The 20779-nt window shown below is 36.9% G+C and overlaps 1 protein-coding gene across 1 annotated transcript; it reads right to left on the bottom strand.

Annotated features, from left to right (window-relative positions):
- Positions 1-1010: 1010 nt before the first annotated feature.
- On the bottom strand, positions 1011-20173 carry LOC145984389 (thioredoxin-like). Its single transcript, XM_083118050.1, has 4 exons — positions 20077-20173; positions 13366-13476; positions 5567-5692; positions 1011-1323 (listed from the first exon to the last, which is right to left on the bottom strand). The coding sequence occupies exons 1-4, from the start codon at positions 20128-20130 to the stop codon at positions 1219-1221; spliced, it is 396 nt and encodes a 131-aa protein (XP_082974176.1). The 5' UTR covers positions 20131-20173; the 3' UTR covers positions 1011-1218.
- Positions 20174-20779: the final 606 nt, after the last annotated feature.

Here is a 20779-nt window from a genome sequence, read left to right as displayed (position 1 = left end):
TCTCTCCCAAGATGTCAGCGTGATCTTGATGAGTTCCTAACACGTTAGGAGCATTCCAATGCTTTGTTTTTAACACCTCGAAAAGGAGAAAATGGTTACAAGCATGCAGTAATAAATTTTTGCTGGTTAAATATATGTTGGAAAATCCTTCGTCACTTCATTTCTCATGAAATTCTAGCCTGATTTGATATATCACACAACCCCCTTTCCTTTGAAATTTTTGCGTTGAATTCAATATGGCGGTCAACAATATGCCGGATCTGCGCTTGACACACACGGCTAGGGATCTCCCTGTGCCTAACCTATTTCTTTTATGACCAATTATACCCAGGATAACTCCTTCACATTTTGTAGAGGGTGTTAAGGGACATTTGACTCTTCATAGTTCATGTAATGGGGCTTTTATCAGTCACATAGTTACACATATTATTTTGTATCTTCCGATCCCATTGCAGTCCCAGAATGATTTTTTGGTATGTTTTAGAGTATGGTATGGGGGACCAAATATATTTTTTTCACGATATTTGGTGATGACATGTTTTGAGATATTCAAGGTCAAAAGTCAAGGTCACGTGACAAAATTATATTTTTATCCAAAGGTAGGCTTGTTATATATCACTGGAAAGCTTGTTCAATTCCCTGTACAATAAGCTTTATTTGAGCTTCCTAGGCGAAATAGGGGCGGAGTAACAGCACATTTAGTATAGCTAAGCGGGCTCAAAAAAGGCAATTTCTGCAAACTTTGACCTTGAATAATTTAACAATTACAAGACGCACGAGACTAAAAATTTTCATAGTTACTAAGTTCTATGCATAGTTTCAACTCCCCAAATTTCATGAAAATCGGAGATGGTCAGGTTAAAAATTGCACATATCTGTGTTGATTTGGCATGGAATGACTCCTAGGTCAATTTTCATGCTGTGTTCTCTGTTTTATGTATCTCCAGGGTGTTAAAAAAAAAGAAAGTAAATAAATCGTAGTTTTTATTTTTGAATTTGATACAGGATACTGATGAAAATTTTATCTCTGAAAAATATCAGCACAAAATAAATAATAATACATGTTGCATTGATATTAATGACAGCTTCATTATTAATTTGATGTGGGATACTGATGGAAATTGTATCCATGAGAAATATCAGCACAAAATAACAATAATACATGTTGTATTGAAATTACTGACAGCTCCATGAACTCTCAACTAAATTCTTGAATTCTCAAAAGAGAACAGGAGTTGTAGGGCAATCTTTCTTGTATCTTTTTAAACATTCACGGAGAGTGTGTCTGAGAGCAAATTGGCAAGAACCTACATATTGTCCCAACTGTAAATAAAACAAGTTTATTGATTATACTGTAACATGCATACATAAAAAAAAATTAAAAAAAATGTTATCTTGTACCATGTTTTCATTCAGGAATGTTCATATTAGGGTGGATTGAAAAATGAAATAAATCAAAATTTTAATTTTAATAGTATAATTATGTTGTCCTTTAGTTAAAAAAGGATGAGTTAAAAATTTCACTTAGTCACTTCGACTCTAAAGAAGCTTTCACACTGAAGTGACACATGTTGCTTGGAAGAAAACCCTCAGTAATCAATTAAACCTTTTGAACAGAAGTGATACAACAAGACTGCATGTATCACTTGCATATACAGTCCCTCAGACCAGGGTTGTTAAAGGTCAAGGAATTTTAAATAAATTCAATTCCAGTCAAGGAGAGAAAATCCGCAAGCGTAAATGGGTTCTGGACCGTAAAGAACCTTTTTATCTGTAAAGTATTTCAATTCGGTCCAGGAATCTTTTTTCCCCATCAATTTAAATATCATCCAGGAACCTTTATTCCAGGATCAATTTAAATACAGTCCATGAACCTTTCTTCTGAATGAATTTAAATACGGTCCACGAACCTTTTTTCCAGATGAATTTATATACGTCCGGGAAATTTTTTCCCAACCAATTTAAATTCGGTCCAGGAACCTTTTTTTCCGAATCAGTTTAAATAGGGTCCAAGTTCCATATTGAAATGAAACAATATGCAACTTGGATCAAATATGGACCTGGCGATAAACAATTATCCACTTGTGAGCATGAAAGACTAATCCAGGTGCTGGCTGTCTCGGGAATCTAAGGTACAAGGTAGAAATGGGAGAAAGCAAATGCTGCAGTCACGTTACCACTCTCCACATAAGTAGCCCCATTCTCTCGTGCACGTTCCTTCACTTGGTTGTAGCAGCACTGCCGTTCCCTGTTGTAATATCTGCTGGGAACACAGCAGCCTCATGTTACCTCATCGACGGCTCCTATTGGCTGCAATTCCTGGATTGGTTGCCGGAGGAACACGTGATGGGTTTGTTTGAACTCAATGTGACGCCATATAGTCCATTGCATTATGTACAGTAACTCTTTGACAAGGGAGTTTTGAATCTGGCCCATGAGAGGACAACAGAGTTTTGATTTATTCCCTGTGCTATGTTTTCTACAACCGCAGTGTAACATTCTAATGTAAAACGTACTCGCAGACATGTTTAGAAGGCAACTTTTAATCGGTCAAGCCTGGTCTGTAATTGCAAATAAATTCAATCCCGGACTGGGAGAGAAAATCAGCAAACGTAAATGAGTTCTAGACAGTGTATAATCTTTTCATATTTAAATCATTTCAATTCTGTCCAGGAATCTTTTTTCTGGATCAATTTAAATACGGTCCAGGAACCTTTTTTCTGGATAAATTCAAATTCGGTCCAGGAACCTTTTTTACAGAAGAATTTCAATTTGGTCCAGGAACCTTTTTTTCCTGCATCAATTTAAATACGGTCCATGAACCTTTTTTCAGAAACAATTAAAATACGATCCAGGCACCTTTTTTCAATGTAACAATACGCAACTTGGACCGAATTTAAATTGTGCGAGAAAAAAGGTGCCGGTCATGCAGCGGAACCCAATAGAACCCATTAGAATTTATGGGTTTGTGGACCTTTAACAACCCTGCCTCAGACTGTGTCATTTTTCTCAATACTATGTGTTGTGTTGCCTTGGTCTGATGTTTGCGAATATACAGTGAATGTTACGCTTTAGACTGAAGGGGGCCCATCTTGCTCGTCACTTTAGTCTTAAATCTCATCACAATGACTTTCAAGTTACTTTGTGTAAGCAATCCTACATTACATGAAAGAGATTCACAAAACAACTCCAGTTTGCAAATATATTGCTGATGTAATGCTGTGGTCACAATGGTAAGCAAGGAATGGATGCCACTTGCAGACATGCAAACAGCCTTTATGCATTGTGGTGTGTGTTTCTGTAATCCATTACTTGAATGTGAGGAACATCAAACTGGTTGAAATTTACTGTCAACTTTGGGAAGTGTATAGAGAATATGCCAGGAGTGATTCAATGGCATGAAAATGAAGGATGCGGAAATATACATGATGATATTTGAAGTGGTTGACCATCTGTGGTGCATGCAATTGAAGAGAAGATACAATCACCTCCCCTACAGCTTAATTGTACGACACAAAATGTGTATTGGCCATCCTGACACAATCCACACTCCGAAAGTTCTCCAGTGGACTGCTCAAACAGCATTGGGGGTGTCAAAGAAGTAGCAGGTAAGGCCTAATTCCTGTGCTACACACAATGGATGGGTCCTTGGCTGACTCAGACTCTGTTGATGAACTAACAGACAAAATCTTCATTGAGGAGCAATCTCACTCTGCTGCAAATTTCACTGAATCTTCCTGTGGTGCACAAGAATTTGAGGGATGTATTTACCTTATGATAGAATCTACAAGAGCAATACAAAAGATAGGCGAGGCAAAAATGAAGAGGTACCCTTATGCCTAGGGACAAATTACCAGAGTTTGAAACACAAACGAACTATAAAGCTGGACAGCATTAAACTGTCATAGCTAATAAAAGTGCCCAAAATAGAGCTGATTGGGAGGACATGGTCACGACTCAACATGCAGACACTTCCTCATGGCAAGTCCTGGATAATGCCGACTTGAATGTTTTTGCTATGTTTATTCTTAAATTGGAACATTTTCAAGAATTTGAGCAGTGAAATTTCAAATTATTTAGTTTCTTAATCCATCCCAACATATGTATACCTACATAGACTTGTTGATCTGCTATAACAAATCACTGAAGTCAGCACAAATGTGCACATGCCTGCTCACATACCTAGATTTTCTCTGAAAGTAATACTGTGATAATACCTTAAATGAAGGTCATGGAAGCATTCCACCATCTTGCATTCTGTTGTCATTAACAAACTAAGCAAGTGCATCAACCAACCAGTTTCTCAAAAAGCTTCACATGGAAAGTCCTTCCAAAGTGTACAAGGAGAAGAAAATCTCAATTACACTTTTTTGGTTCTTATGTAGAAATTGACTATTGAAGTACATTAAAGGATTGTTCCATTGCAAAAAGTTGATGATTTATTTCAAAAATTACATTTAAAAACATACTTTGCAGTGGTGCGTAATATTTTATTTTATTCAAATATTGATATACTATTTTGGAATTAATGGCTACTTTTCAACATTCATAAGTCAAATCAAATGGCCAACAGGTTGTCTGATTGTGTGGGTAGTCAATGTCTTAATTTTGACTGTTATGTACATTATCAGCCGAACTGCAAACTTTCTGAGTAGCAAGCTTTCAAAATGCTTAGTTACCATAGTTCGTTTTTAAGTTAACTTACTGCACATACAGACTAATTGGAACTGCACCTATAGTGGGATCCAAACCACTATGCAGTTGGTGATATCAGATTAGTTACCACAAAGATTAATACGACTTTCCATTGTCAATCTGACATGCTATGATTTGATTGTACATGATGAAAACATAACATTTTGCAATTTCATGAAAACAAACTATCTGGTTTACATTTATTAGATGTACGAAAGAAATGATGCATAAGTTGTGCTTTTAGAACATACTAAAAATATGGAAAACTACATAAATGTGTTTGCATTGTACTTTCTGTATTTCTACATTGCTCCTTCTTTTTGTAGTTGTTGTTCTGGTTAATTACAAAGGACCGCTGCCTTCATTAACACAGATTTTGGCATCTAGGATGGAGATGGTAACTTTGCTTTCTTCAGGTTAGCAATATTTCAGATTTCCATCATCTGGTAGTGCTGGAGAATATTGAGTGCCAGGTTGTGCTGCTTGATATGATGTGGTTCATGTTTACTGGGTTAGGGGTGGTGTGCTGAACCACACTACACCAAGCAGCTGTGTTAGCCTGGCACTCAACAGCCTCCAGCCCAACCATATGACAGAATAAAACAAAGCAGTGAGGCACTACCATCTCCATCCTGGATACCAAAACCTGTGTTAATGAAGGCAGAGGCCCTTTGTAATTAATCAGGACAACAACAACTAAAAAAGAGCAACAAGGAAACAGAGAACTTCCCATGCAATTATTTCACCTCCTTTACCATGCCACACCATGTTTGTGTCAATATTACATACTTGGCACATTTTGTGGTTGCCATCTGTGTTTGTTTTTTTAAAATTTAAAAACATCCAAAATTGTAGAACCCAAAATCCTTACCATAACCTTGTTCTTTATAAAGATAAATGCTGGTATGAGTTCAAATCCAAACAACATGGCCAAGTCAGGAAAAAGGTCAACATTGAGAAGAAGAAACATGACCTGAGGATATTTATCTACCAGAATCTGAAAAGAAATAGAATGTTTTGCAATATGCAGTTCATACATAAAATGCCAATTTAGATTCAACTTAAATGTTCTTTGTTTACATTATATATGCAGACAAGCCTCAGTTGTATACTTTTCAAGGGACCATGGTAAAAGAATGTACAAAGTGTGAAATAAAATGCAAAATAGGAGTTTCACTGTATATATGTGTGTGTGCAAAAGAGTTGTAATTGCTAAAGTCTGGTACAGTAACAGACAGTTGCAGAAAGCTGTCAAAGTTTGTTAGTTTGTTGTAAGTCCACTTTATGCTCAGATAGCTGCATATACAACATACACCATACCATGTGAATGTAGGCAAGCTTACATAAGAGAACCTGGACAAGAGAATAGATGAACACAAGCAGCACACACACACAAATATGAAATAGGTTGAAAATAGCCAAACATGCAGTTTGAAACATTCATGACAGTCTCTTGAAGATCCTGGCAGACTTCCACACATCACATTCCCTCATCTATGATCCACCAATTATTTGACCAAATCGAACCATTGATTTAAGAAACACTGTCACCAGTGAGTGTGGTTGAAGGGTGGTCTGTATGAGAGGATCATTGTATATTCTCACATGTCCATTCCATAAGTGTCTGTGTCAATCAAACACCACTGTTTGACTCATGACTGCTGTATCAATCCACTGGATTTCATAGCTAATTTGGAAGTCTGAAAAGGAATTTCATGTACATGTGCTAATGCCACAAAGAATGTGTCTGCACTTGGCTACTGCATCTCAATGACCGGGTGCAGCTGCAGAAAATCACACACATACACGAGCATTCAAAATTTACACTAAGGCTGACTTTGATGCCACTTGTCTTGTTTATACCAACTAAAGGGGTGTAAGGGGTAACTCCTTTCTCAAGAGACACATATGTCAGCATCCTTGGATTGTACTTTGCATACTAGCAAGACACTGACATCTGAACTCACAGCCAGTAATAATCCTCTGCAGGGCTTGTATTGTGTTGTCCCTATATGTTTGTGATTGTCCCTTCATGCACTTCCATCTTTGTGATTAGCCAAAAGTGGCAAAAAACAAAGTAAAATAAACTAAATCAAGCAATCAATTGTACCAACCAAAGTCATTCATTTAATAAAAAAGGAGAGAAATAATACAACACAGGTAATTCAAACAAAGATACAATCCAAAAATTTAGTGCTACTTTGGGAACTTCGTTCCAGTCTTCGCTTGTCACAGTGTGTGTGTGTGGGGAGGGGGGCTAGGAAAGTGTAGTTTTGTATTTCAACATTTCTCCTTTGGATTTTGGTCTTGTTAATATACATATATTAAGATGTCACCTTAGCACTTTCCATCCATTCTCAAAGGTGGGCTCATAGTAAAAAACTATTTTCAAACCAAGCATTTTTTTTATAGCAGCAGCAGCTCAAAGGAGTATTCATGGAGAGTTTGTTTCATAGGATTTTATGTTTCAAAGCAAGTTCACTTATTCTTAAGACAACTGCAAATTTTCAACAAATTCTAACGGCTGAGCAATGAGATCTTGAAATAATGAATGCATGATTCCAACTTTTTTGTCAGACGAGTGTTCTGGCAAACTTTACACCCCTGTATTTCCTAAACCAAATGTTCAAGAATATTAAAAATTTGCATTTTTGTATGGACTATTTGAGGAACAGATGTAGCAAATTTGAAGAATATCAGAGGTGGTGTGTTACATTTTTTTACTTTTTCTGTATGATTTGATGTGGAATGACCTGAGGTAAGGATGTTTTTGTTAGCTTTTATAATGTTATAAAAGCTAACATTACTTACAATACAATACAACCAATATACCCAGGTAGTTGAAAGTGATGACTAGAGCCAGGAAGTTCAGGCATTTATTTTAGTTAAAATGAGCAGGCAAAAAGGTATTTATAATGTAAAAAATAGCCACCAAATGCAAAAAAATAGGCACAATAAACTGAAAAAAGTGGCAAATTGCACTTCACTTATATCTATAGTTTCATTCAAAACATTAAAATCTACATGGAAATAGCATTTCACTTTCCTGTGTTGTCTTGATTGCACATAACCACTGGGTGTTTTATTTTTATTTTTAGTTTGCAACTTTCAGAAAGAATGCTTTCATAAAAAAAATTATCTCTCTACTTCAACAGAAGTAATTAGAGCATACACAAAACAGGATATTGTTGCTGGATTCATATTGTCAAGAAAAGAATATTACAAATTGTTTCAAATTTTTCCTATTACAAATTGTTTCAAATTTTTCCAAGTTCACATTCGCACTTTTCTGCAAGAGAAAACCACTTTTCTCCTGGCACTTTCATCAACTGCTGCAAGATTCCTCAAAGACTTTCATGGATGCTGTAAGAGTTTCATTCCATTTTCCATTGGCCATAATGTGCCAATATAAATGAAAGTTTACTCTTCAGTTCTGAACAAAGAGTTTTTTCACTTCATGAATTGAAGCTGCTTTCTTTTCTGGTAGAGCTTCATTCACTTCACTGTTTTTCAAGATTGTTAGCATTATATACATAGGCTAATATCCAGGTTTCCCATCGGTCAAGACTGGCTGTGGAGGTAGACTAAGCTCAGGAGGAACTTCCTGAAAGATTCGGGATTGAGAGGGAGATTTCACAAAAATTTTCTTTGTGTTTGAAATCAATTTGCCACCGAGTGGAATACTCCTACTTCTTTGGCAAGTCTGTGCATCATGTGGCCTACAAATGTGATATGAATAGGGTGACCACACATCCTCTTTTATCCGGACATGTCCTCCTTTTTAGGGGTGTGTCCGGCGTCCGGGTGGATTTTTTAGAAATCGCTAAATGTCCTCCCTTTTTGGAAAGAGTATAGAATTGATCATAGCAAATGTGCTGCATTGACAATCCACACATAATGATCATCATTCAAGGCATAGCCTATGACTTGGGGCACGTTAATATTCAAACAATGTTCACCTAGCATCTGGGAACTGAACACAATCACTTTCCCGACTGAGTCATTAGTAGGGGGTGGATTTATAGGCACTAAAAACCTCGGCAATCAAATAGGCACCAAAATGATGAAAATAGCCACTTAAAAAGGCACCATAAAATAAAAAAAATTAATGTGAACTTATTTAAATTTTCTTCTTACAATGCACAGTTATACAGTGTTAGCACTTCAGTTTATACATAAAAGTGCACCAGCGGTTAACAAACGGTTTTTCTTTTGATCAAAATTCACATTTGCGGGAACCGTCAGTTAAAGTAATTCTCACAAAAAGAGCTTGTGCTAACGACTGTGCGAATTTGAACAAATGATAAAAAAAACAAAACAATTTGTACCATTGTAACAAAAAAAAATAAATATTAAAACAATGTTCCAATTGAGACCATCAAATCTGGCGAATTCCAGATTTCAGTCAGTACAACATCAACAAAGCCTTACATCTTTCAATGTGGGGAAAGCCAAAGGCACATAAAGAAAGCTGAAGGATGCAAAAATTGCAGAATATACATTTTTTGACACCATTAAGCAAAATAGGCACTAACCCTCAAAATAGGCAATTATAGGCACTATAAAAATGTGTTTTTGGACTAGAAACACCATGAAACGAACCTTAAACTTTAGGCTCTATGTTTTACTACAAAGGCATAAAAATGGCAAATCAGGCAAAATTCTGCACCCTAGTCATTAGTATTACTCAAACTCATTGCTTCGCCCTCGGAGACTGCTGGAATGCATGTACTCTGTGCAGTTCCTTTTTGATTGATTGGGTTTATTTTACTTCGCTTTTCTGCCACTTTTGGCTAATCGCAAAGATGGGTATGAGCAATGTTATGATGATTTTGATGAAGAGATACTCTGAAAGAACACTCATGACCAGGCCGGGACTTCAATTCAGGATCGCTGGAATTGTGGCGCAGTGTGCTAATCACTCTGCCACTCCTATTCGAGTTATACATCCCTGATACAGAAACGCGTAGTGAGAATTTTGATTGTTAAGTAATATTTACTTTCATGAAATAACGAAGCAAAAGTGTAAATTCAACAATGATCTTACAAGAAAATATTCAGGTTTTAAAGGATAGGATGGAAGAAACGAATATGAGGTAAAGTGTAAGGTGGCTGTCACTTTTCCCCTGCTGTTGAAAGAGTACTAGGAATGTTCGTGCCATTAAAATCATATTTCTCTACTCAATCTAAATTACCTAAAAATTTTAATTTGTTTTTTGGAAATAAGTTAAAGCAAATCTTACTTGTTACATTTGTATTAACTTGTGGGGAGATTTCATTCTAATATCCAAGAATTAGAAAAGGAGTAATATTCTGTGCTTCAAATTGTAGATATTCTTTGTCCTTTGTAAAGTAACAGATTAGGAGATTGCTTTCTTTGCTTAAATGTAAGAGGAAATTATTGAAATAGATCACCTGAAAAGTATCTGTGATCATAATGTTGGTAAGATTTTCTTTATATTGATTAAATTATGAGTAATGGAAAATGTGTTGCCATTTTTTGTGACGTCCTCTTTTTCATGACTTTGTCCTCCTTTTGTGTGTCCGGTCACCCTAGATATGAAGCATGTTTGGGAAGAGTACTTTCAATGCTGTGGTTGCCTTATTCATGCAAGGAGCTGCATCACTGATGAAAAGTAACACATCATTGTGATGTTCTGGCCAGAGCAGAAGCTGGAAATTTGAGATAAGTGAGCCATCCATGAACCATTGGCTTCCTCTAGTTGTTCCATGGTGAGAAGAAATGACAAGGACTCATAAATATTGGTTCCATTGTTCCAATTATCACATTGGCTAAGCATTCCATAGCATCAGTAGTTTCTTCTATTAAAATCCATATATTCTTTCCACCATCTTCGCCATGAATTATTTGCAGAGCTTCTTTGTAGCAGACACTTAAATATGTTTTCCAGAGTGGATGAAATTAATGTATTTTTATTTAAAAACTAATTTTTGATGGTTTTTAAAAAAATTAAATCAGATTTTTTAAAAGAAAAAACACTTAAAATATGCTTTTTTAGCACCATACATATAGATGTACGTGCTTTCTTTTTCATAGAAAGGCTATTTCTGGTAAATGGATCTGTAAAATATTTGAACAGTTTGATTTATGTATTATGGCCATTTTTGTTGAGTGTGATAATGAAACTGTAATCATTTCATAACTTTGCTTCAATGAAAATAAAACATACTACATAATTGTAACTTAAAATACTTTTGTAGATAAATCTTGGTGATTTTTCAAATGATAGTTTGCAAAATATCAGCTGCCATGTTTACTTACAGCTTAATGATAATGACCCAATTTATGGTTTCAGTTTCACATCATTAGTATTTTGTACATTACACAAAATGTTTGCTCCTTTTGCCTACAAGAATTATTGAATTTTAAATCAAGTAAAACTTAGTGTTTACAGTTTACATATTACATTTCCTTTCATATGAGCTTCACCCCATCAGTACATATAGTTTGTTTCCTTTCTTAGAGCCTAATAAACACCATTCAATGACTATGGGATAATGCACTTTCGCCAAAAGTGATTCCAATATCTACAAATTCCTTTATTGTATGAATTATTTCTTTTAGTGATTTAAATTAGTAATTAAAAAAAATCACCTGATTTAAATCTTGATTTACATTGCGATTTAAATCAAACCACCTTTGGTAGTTTCCAATGGCATCTCTTCTTTAGTGTATTTCTCTAGGGATGTCCTCAGTGGGTTGTTTTCAGTGGCGACTCATGACATTTCAAGGACATTACAGGTTCTTTCTTGCATTTACAATGACGCCCTCCCCCAGGATTTTTTTTTTTTCGGAGGGACTGGAAATGTAAAAGTCAGTATCACATAGCTGCCTTCTAGGTAGGGGTGGAATAAACTACAATGTATTTTGCAATCACCGCTTTTAACCTTCATTTTAAAAGCTGTTCAAAGACAAACATGGTAATTGGAGGTGATTTTAAGGGGAGTCTGCATTTAAATTGCCTAGTTCTTTACTGCTTCCATTTGAAAGTATTGATATTCTCAAATTTTTGAGAGGGGGTGTAGCCCCATCAACTCCCCCCAACACCACGTATGCCGATACATGGAACAATGCAAAATGACTGCTTTATGCCATGTGCCTGATAATGAACTTCATGAAAAACTTTCAGGTCTGAATCTGAAGCCAGTTGGAATGGAACAACACAATTTGTAAAGCTACCCATGCTTATGTCAGAAGATGAAGGTCAGGCAGGGATTGACCAACAAGGTATTACCACAAAAATAGAGTAAAGGCTCAGCGATATTGTCAAGTCATGTTCAAACTCTTTACATATTACACATTGCAAACATTACACAAATGTACACTAATAATCTACGGAAAGCTTGAGAACATTATAAGATGTTATTCTGACCGAGATAAGAAGCGAAGGTTCATGCAAAATTACAACACTTACCATCATGCTAGCAGATCATATTCCCAAGCCGAGACCCTATTTCCCCTGTAAGAAATTAGGGGCATGATGGGGTGTATCCATATGCACCGCGAGGTGGAAAAAAACATAATATGAAGCCAATAGCCTAGTATTCATTAAAGCTTAACAGCATGCGGAAAATACATAGCACACTGCAAATTTTTAAGCCTCTTAACATGAAATGTTCCACATTCAGTTCAATGCTTTATTGAACTTCTTAAATACATGAAATTTGTCCTTTCCTTTCTTTTCATTTTAGCAAATTGAATAATGTGCTGCAGCACATATTAAGCAGCCAGCACTGCTTGTTTTCCAGTTTCAGGAATTCCTGCTTCCATGAAAGCTTCGCAGATTTTAAGAGAAAACTGATATTGCCTGCTGGATGAAGTGGCCACTGTCAAAATTAGGGATATCTTCTTCTGTCCTATTGTTTTAGCAGTCACAGATTTATGTTTTCTGTTGCTACATGCTGAGATATATTCTTGCACATAACCATGTAAGTTGTTTTAATGTCTCACAAAATTTCAGCATGATGACAACACACAATTCTTTCTCTCCAAAGTGTAGGTCCAAACTAAAGATGGATTTCTAAAAATCCAGGCAAAGGGCCGCAGGTGTCTATGTATATTGTTGTTTGTCAACAATGTGTTGGCACTGAAGTTGAACGTGAAGAGGTCATTTGCAGCAGGTTATCAGCTGTCAGTCACGTACGTACAAGAAAATGCAAACCCAAAAGCAATATTCTAACTGGATATGAACCACTCTCTTCTCACACTTTTCTCCTTCAACAGTGTTGAAAGATGGGCAAGTCCAATATACAAGGAAAAATTATTCACATAAACCAAATAAAAATAAATGCTAATAAATAACATTTTTAAAAGAAACATAAGTCACATACAAATTTTTTACAAAAATTCTAAAATTTAATTGAAAATGGCCATAAAGGTATTAAGATTAAAAATGGGCAGTAGGATACAAAATAAGTAAAATAAAAAATGTGTATCAGAAAAAATATTATCAATAAATGCAGCAGGGTGGGGATATTTTGTCAAACTTCCAGGCTCTAGATGACACTTCTACTATATCAGAGCATAATAATAGCATAGAGCAGAAAATATGTAAGTTCCAAAGTTTTGGCAGAATTATAACATAATAAAGTATGCAAAGTTTTAATTTAGTTGATCTAGTTTCAGTAAACTTTCTATTCTCTTCTTACCTGCACTGTGGGGTATAGTTCACCACATAATGGATTTGGGTATGCATAACAGAATATTACTACAAAACGAGATTTTCTGTTTGCTTCTTCTAGTTTTCTATAGAACATCTCCTGCAAAATTTTCCAAAAAGAAATGAGACCATCTCAAACTACTAAAATAAAAATAACTGTAAGATCTATTAGCAACACAGTACACAGACCAAACATAACCCTATTGGCTTATTATGACAATGAGGATGAAAGGTGACTAGCTACACTGCTCAAAATAATTAGGGGATCAGACCAGATATCAAAACTCATGTAGGCATACTAATACCAGAGCCTTTATTTCATTCTGAGATTAGTTACAGCAAGATATGCTGCCGCGGTGGCTCAGTCGGTAACGCGTCTGACTACCATGCTAAAGGTCCCGGGTTCGATCCCCGGCCGGTTCAAATCCGGGAACTTTTCTAACGATGGAAGCGCCCACCCAGCGTCGAATAACATGGGTACCTGGGGGAAACCCTGGGGGGTAAAGGTGGTCAGGGGCGTGATGCTGATCACATCACCCCCACTCACGACCGGATCAAGAAAGTGTGGGGCGTTACCCCCACACCCCCTACACGCCTTCATGGCATGGTGCTAAGCACAGGGGAACACTTTACCTTTTTTTTTACTTTAAGATAAGCTGCCATCATACCTGATGTTAATGACATTAATGACATGTGACTTGATATGACAGTTAGAGCATCAGTAGGACAGCACACAAAAAAGCACAAAAACAGACACAAACACTACAGCAACTCTCCTCTAGTACGGTGTATGGTCTCCCCTAACGGCCAATATTGCTGCACACCTGCGTGGCATGGAATCAATGAGCTGTTGGGGGATACATCACCACTCTGCCAGAAGGGCAATTTCCAGCTCTGCCCAAGTTGTGGGAGGTGTTGATCGTGCTGCAACTTGTCGGCCTAGTGCATCCCAGATGTGCTCGACTGGATTTAAGTCTGGAGATGCTCGATACCCTCCTGGTCCAGCATGTCGACCACAAACCCAGCTCGGTGTGGACGAGCATTATCATCCATGAAACGGAAAGGATCACCAATGGCACGACATAAGGTCGGAGGATCTCGTCTCTATACCTTCGAGTTGTCAAGGTGCCATCGCGGATGATGTGCAGGTCCGAATATCCACCAATACTGATTCCTGCCCACACCGTCAGTCCACCGCCACCATATAGGGAGCGTTCATGCACAAAAGCTGGGTTGTTTCGTGTTCCGCGTTCCCTCCAGATGAGAGCACGTCAATTGTCAGGTTCCACACTGAATCGCGACTCATCAGAGAACAGAACGGACCTCCATTCGGCATGTCCCCAACCACGATGTTCCTCCGCCTAGTTTCTACGAGCTCTACGGTGTTGTAACGTTAATGGAACATACTCCATGGGCCTACGTGCATAGAGGCCACCCTCATGAAGACGATTCCGGACAGTTTGCGATGACACTCTGCATCCCGTTGCTGTTTGCCAGGCACATTGCAGTAGCGTTGCATTCTGCCCCCTGTTCCTGGATATTGTTGCTCGTGGACGGCCTTGGCCTTGTCTTCTGCGAACACTTCCTGCTGTTTCAAAACGATTCCATAGTCTGGAAATTACACTTTGCGACACTCCAATGGCATGTGCTACCTGGGATTCTGACTGCCGAGCTTCAATCCTTCATATGGCTCCCCAAGCCATAGCTTCCGGTAAATCACGTTGGTGTGGCATTGCCTTTCTCACCTGAACCTTTGGCTTCCCCAACTGAACGGTATCGCTAACCAGAGACGACTAGCATACAACACCAGCACGCACACACTCCTCCCCTCTACCCTTTGATATCACCATTGCAAAGGTTACATCATATTTAAGGCACTGGAACCTTCGTTTATGGGGCTTTAGCAGCTGATTGTAGCTCATACAGGCGCTGACAACATATCTGGTCTGATCCATTACTTATTTTTGCCTGATCCCCTAATTATTTTGAGCAGTGTATATGAAATTGATGAAATAACACTTATACAAGAACACACATATGCAGCTCAGGAGTTAGACTCTGGAACTTCAGAGGTAGGTTGTAAGCCAACCCAATTGGCCCTCAAAGTGGCACTTTCATCATGCACTATCACATAAGGGGAGACAGGATGATAAGAGAAGAATAGAGTAATAAGAAAACTGGTGTATTGTACCATTGAATCTTCATGAGAGAGTTCTGCACACACACACATATTAAAGGTAATGTGGCAAGCCTCCTCCTAAGGTTTTCTTATTTTGTTATAATAATGCCAGTATCTTGCACTAAGTAGGTGGGGGCAAGCACCACTTGCATAGATTTTCTAGTTCTCACAGAATAGTTTGTGTATTTGTTGCTTTCTGCATATTCTATGAAAGGATAAAGTGTTTTTATAATCTGAAGCCATGATTACACTTCACATAGAATGTTTTCATGCTTCCTTTTTGACTGCACTCGTTCTATGTCTAGGAAAGATGTATTGTAATTCTCTGTGTGTGTGTCCCTGTCTATACTTGAAGCCTGTTCCATGGTAAGTTGACACAGGGCTCTGTCCAGCTGAAACATGCTGAAAAAAGTACTCTTGTCTTCATGAGAATTGTGACTGCCAGTGTGTGCAACAGTTATAAACTCTACTCTATACAATTCATTTATCTTCAATGATCTGAAATTGGACAAATCCACATTTTACTAAAACATGGCAGTGTGTATATGGCTTGAAAAGAAATAAATAGACTAGCGATTAGCCATAACAAACATAATAATTGTAATTTAATTTTCCAAAGGAAAAAGTAGGGCATATTAGAAATGTGAAAGAAGAGTGATGTTGATGTATTTTCTCGGTATTAATAGCTTAAATGTAACCAAACATACCAGAAAAAAATGTGAACACAACAAAAGAATTTTGTAAAAATTTCATTTCCACAGATAGTTGTTTTTCATTGTGTTTACCTAAACTTCAATTTAAGATCAACACAAAATATTATGTTCTTCAGTTGGTTGTCATCATGTCGAACATATTTTATTATCACATTACTCACTGCTGTAAAAATATTCATTATTCTTCTTTCGTATAATCAAGATTAAATAAATACAGAACGTTCCACCACTTCTCCTTTCCTTTCTCGTAAGTCACAAACATGTGTTTACACTTCAATTCCCCACATGTTGCTCTGATGCTTTCACTTCACCACAGAATAGAAATAAACAGGATTCTGTACCTCGATGCTTCTTTTTTCGATAACCAATTTCGATAGCATGTGCTCAGATTGGTCGACAGACTTGGATTAAGTTATTTAGAAGTGTTCCTAAATAGAAATTCTTGGACCTAACCTTGCATCCAATGAGAAAAATGACATGGTCTCTGATGCCATTTCATTTTAAGCGTTCAATTCAATGACTTGCTCATGAGTTATTTGATCATTTACAAACAGCTTTATGCTTCAATCTTTGACAAAATACAACTTTTTGCAGTGAAAAAAAATAGTAACTTCCTACAATCAAGAAGAGACACTCGTATTCATCTCTGATTGAAACTCAAGCAGATGATAGAAATTTTTTATGTAATTTGTTGTAAACCTACAATTCACATGAATAAATTAAATATCTCCTTCATATTAAATTTCTGAAGTGATAGAACAATCAATAAAATCATTTTCGCAGTTGAATTCATAATAGTTTTTGTGCTCGAAGTGCTAAGTGTTTGTTCAAGCCTTGGGAAGGGGGTTCTGAGGGGATGGCACTCTCCACTTAGAATACTACATTCAACATATATATTTAAATTGGCTAGTAAAGAGGGCAACTTCTACATAATCCAACAGGCATAACCACTACACAACCGTAAGGGTCGATAAGCTACTTTGTATGGCATGTTCAAACTGCATGTATCAGCAGCAAATTCTTATTATTTACACGTTTGTGTCAAATGGAATCCTATCCAATCACTTGCCTAACCATAAATATCATTGCATGCTCATGAATAATGCTAGACACCCCATGCCAAGAATTTTTGGGGATTGATTTGGTGGAGAGTAAGGGGGAATTGATGTCAGAGAGATCGTATAATTTGGAGCGATTTTACAATACCGGGAATTTCTCCATTTTGTTTCAAATTTGGCATACTCACTAATTTTGGACCCCTAATCACGAATCTACAGTTAAAATTCGGCGCTCACACACGGAAAAAATCTAAATTAAGTTCTTATTTCTACACCCTCAATTTCGGACTTTTTTTTTTGTGAACATTATGTAATGCTAATGGTGAAGAACATACATCTGGAGGGCGGAAAGAACTATTTACCAATTTATAGCCGACTGAAGGTCAGATATTGCCGTTTGAAATTTTTGAGTCCAAATTTCCCACCGATTCCAGGCTCCGCCCCTGGGGTAATTGACTTACCACCCCCAACTGCTAACTCGGCCCAGCCTCAGCTCTGCTATGCTCCGGCTCCAAGGCATTCTCTATAGAGTCCCTGTTAAAGGCATGTTAGAAATTGGCCGGATTCACCTGTCCCCAAATTTATACGTGAGCACCAAATTTTAAAGTGCAGATTCGTGATTACGAGGCCCAAATTAGTAAGTATCACAAATTTCAAACAAATTGGATAAATTCCCTGTATTGTTAAGTTATACCATATCACATAATGTTTGTCTCAAAAAGATATGAACAAGATAAAATTTCAGGATCTTGACAAAAAAGCCTTACACCTAGAGAAGAAATTCTAATCCTCTCTTCTCATCCTTTGAAAGCCTATGCATTATTTTGTCAATATTTCGAATTATATCAAAATGAATGTTCAGTAGAGTATTAGGAAGAGCTTTAGAATACTGGAAACAATCGTAGGAGTAAGTTCGAAGCTTGGAGAACAAATTAGCACAGATAAAAGTTCATTAAGTACTGGAGAACTTACGATCTGAAATGTAGCAAGTGTTCTTGGCTTCCAGTCGACTCGGATACAAGTTTTTGTGGATTTTCAATCAAGGCTTGAAAGAGGTATTGTGCTCGAGATCAGATATTATGTTATCAGGTGCTTAAAACATTTAGGGGTATTACCTTCATGCTAAGCACTCTAAACTTAACAACAAAAGGATTTAGGGATATTTTATTAATGCTAAGTCTTAAACCTGACCTGCCTAACCCGACGACGACAGTATTTAGCAACGAAATACCTCTTCACACCCCATGCATCTGAAGTACATTGCAGAAACAGGCCATATCCAAGACAACAGTAAACTAACAGCTACTCATCCAAAAAACATGCAGTAAGTATAGTCACTAAGACTTTAAAATGTGTGTTCACAGACATCAACAGAAATCGAACAACGTAAGAAATGCCTGTGTACCATGATTAATTCAGAATTAAACAATTTGAGCTTGTGCCGCTATGGACACTTCTGGGCTGTAACGATCCCATTGAGAGTAAGTGGACACATTAGGTCTACCAATTTACATGGCTGCAAAAAAATGGATAATTCTTAATTATTTTTAATTGGAGAGATTGTTATAAACGATACGTGTGTATTTAGTACAAAGCGGCATTACTCTGATGTAGCCTAGTAACTCTCATGGTAATGGATGTATATATTTTCATACTTTCTTCAACAAGGTATTAGGTTTTCCTTGTAGCCATTGCTGACTAGTGGTGAGTTTTGCAATTTGATTTCATGATTCATCATGGTTTAGCACTTCTCTCACAAAGTAAGTGGTAACAAGTTTCTATAATTTGCCTGTGATGAGTTAAATGGCTCTCTCCAAAATTACAAGATATGACGGTAACGATTAGATAAGCCGGAGATGGATTTCTTCAAATTTACAGGAAAAAAGACGAGAAAGCACTTACGGAATTGCATTCTTGTAGACATTCTGAAGCCGGGGAAATAGTTTTTTTGAATGGTGCAACTTATTTGGCCTGTAAGTAAGGTATTTTTCGTCATTCATGCATCTCCGTTGCACGATAGCTCGTGCCACCATTGTCGTCGACTACATGAATCAAATGTTCCATGCGTTCGGTTATGTAACCCCCTGTCAGTGTAGCAACCACGCGGTAGTTTGACAAGATGCTATATTTTTTTTTGTTGAAATTTATTTTTCTAAATTTTCCTAACCTAACTGAACCTAACCTTACCTTACGTGAAAGGTTTGTGGAACAATTTTCGAATAAAAACGTTTTGTGAATAGCTTGTGTGGCATTTATAGGTTCATAGCATGCAATACATTTAAGTGTAGTGAAAGTTAATTTTTTTTGTTGAAATTTATTTTTCTAAATTTTCCTAACCTAACCTTCCGTGAATGGTTTGTGGAACAATTTTCGATTCAAAACGTTTTGTGAATAGCTTGTGCGGCATTTATAGGTTCATACGTTTGGAAACACTGCACATCAGCTGACGACAGACAACGTGAGTCAAGATTTGGCCGCCGAATTAGCAACGACAAATAAAGAATTATAATGTTACAAATAACATGTTTTTCATGGAAAAAAAGTGATCCCCAGGTTGAAAAATGTTCTGCTATGCATATGAGATAAGTATAAATGATTTTTATTTGAAAAAAAAACGAGTTGAATGTATCTCCGACTAATTAACTGGTACCGATATGACCGTTTCCAATTTAAGCAACTTTATATAATTCGGAAGATGTGTTATATATATATATCTGATACTTCCCTGGAAAAGAAAGACGTTGACTTACTTCATTCAAAATATTACGTGGGTTATTGTGAAACTTATGCAAAGGACGAAACATCTTTTTTGGTTTTGAGAATTTAACATCACTTAAATATGTTGAAACCGAATTATCGACACAGTCGATTAGTCAATTAGTCCCGGATCATAAAACAAACTGTAAGTTAATGATTTATGGTTTCCTTGATTCGCCTACAGATTATTCTCAATCATCTAGTTTACACACAAAGGCCAAAAGTTAGAGAGTTATTTTGGTCATCATCTTCAGGAGAAATATCTCATATTTTCTCGGCTATGAATTTGATGTGCGGTATGCGATAATTAAATACACGCACAAATACCTTTGCAGCACCACAAATAATTGGGTCTGCCTTGTTTCACTTCCCTTCTGCAACCTTGTGTTCTGACGTCAGATGAGGAAAGCGTACGAGTTGAAGTTAGGCCTGTTAGGTTAGATTCCATTAGCATGAATACAATGAAAAATTATTATTTAGGTTAAGAGAACTAAACCTAGCTAGCCTAACCTAGCAATGTAGGCACTTATCCTAAAATTAAAAAGTTTTTAGTGACGTCAGAACACAAGGTTGCTTAGATGTTGTGCGATAAGTGAGACCCACAGATAATTTGCACAGAATATATATTTTTCAAGCGCTCAGTGTTGCCACATGAAACGAAATTTCTATCTGTGCAGAGAAATTCAGTAGGTGAGA

This window comes from Lepisma saccharinum, chromosome 2 (assembly GCF_977018435.1).
Source record: "Lepisma saccharinum chromosome 2, izLepSacc3.1, whole genome shotgun sequence".
Taxonomy (NCBI): domain Eukaryota; kingdom Metazoa; phylum Arthropoda; class Insecta; order Zygentoma; family Lepismatidae; genus Lepisma; species Lepisma saccharinum.
This window is presented reverse-complemented; position numbering and strand designations above follow the sequence as displayed.

Coding starts and splice junctions, on each gene's coding strand:
- LOC145984389 (XM_083118050.1), bottom strand. CDS start 20,130: ATGTTTCGTCCTTTGCATAAGTTTCACAATAACCCACGTAATATTTTG. Junction 13,477..20,076: donor CACGTAATATTTTGAATGAA/GTAAGTCAACGT, acceptor AAAATTTTGCAG/GAGATGTTCTATAGAAAACT. Junction 1,324..5,566: donor TTATAAAGAACAAGGTTATG/GTAAGGATTTTG, acceptor TTTTATTTACAG/TTGGGACAATATGTAGGTTC.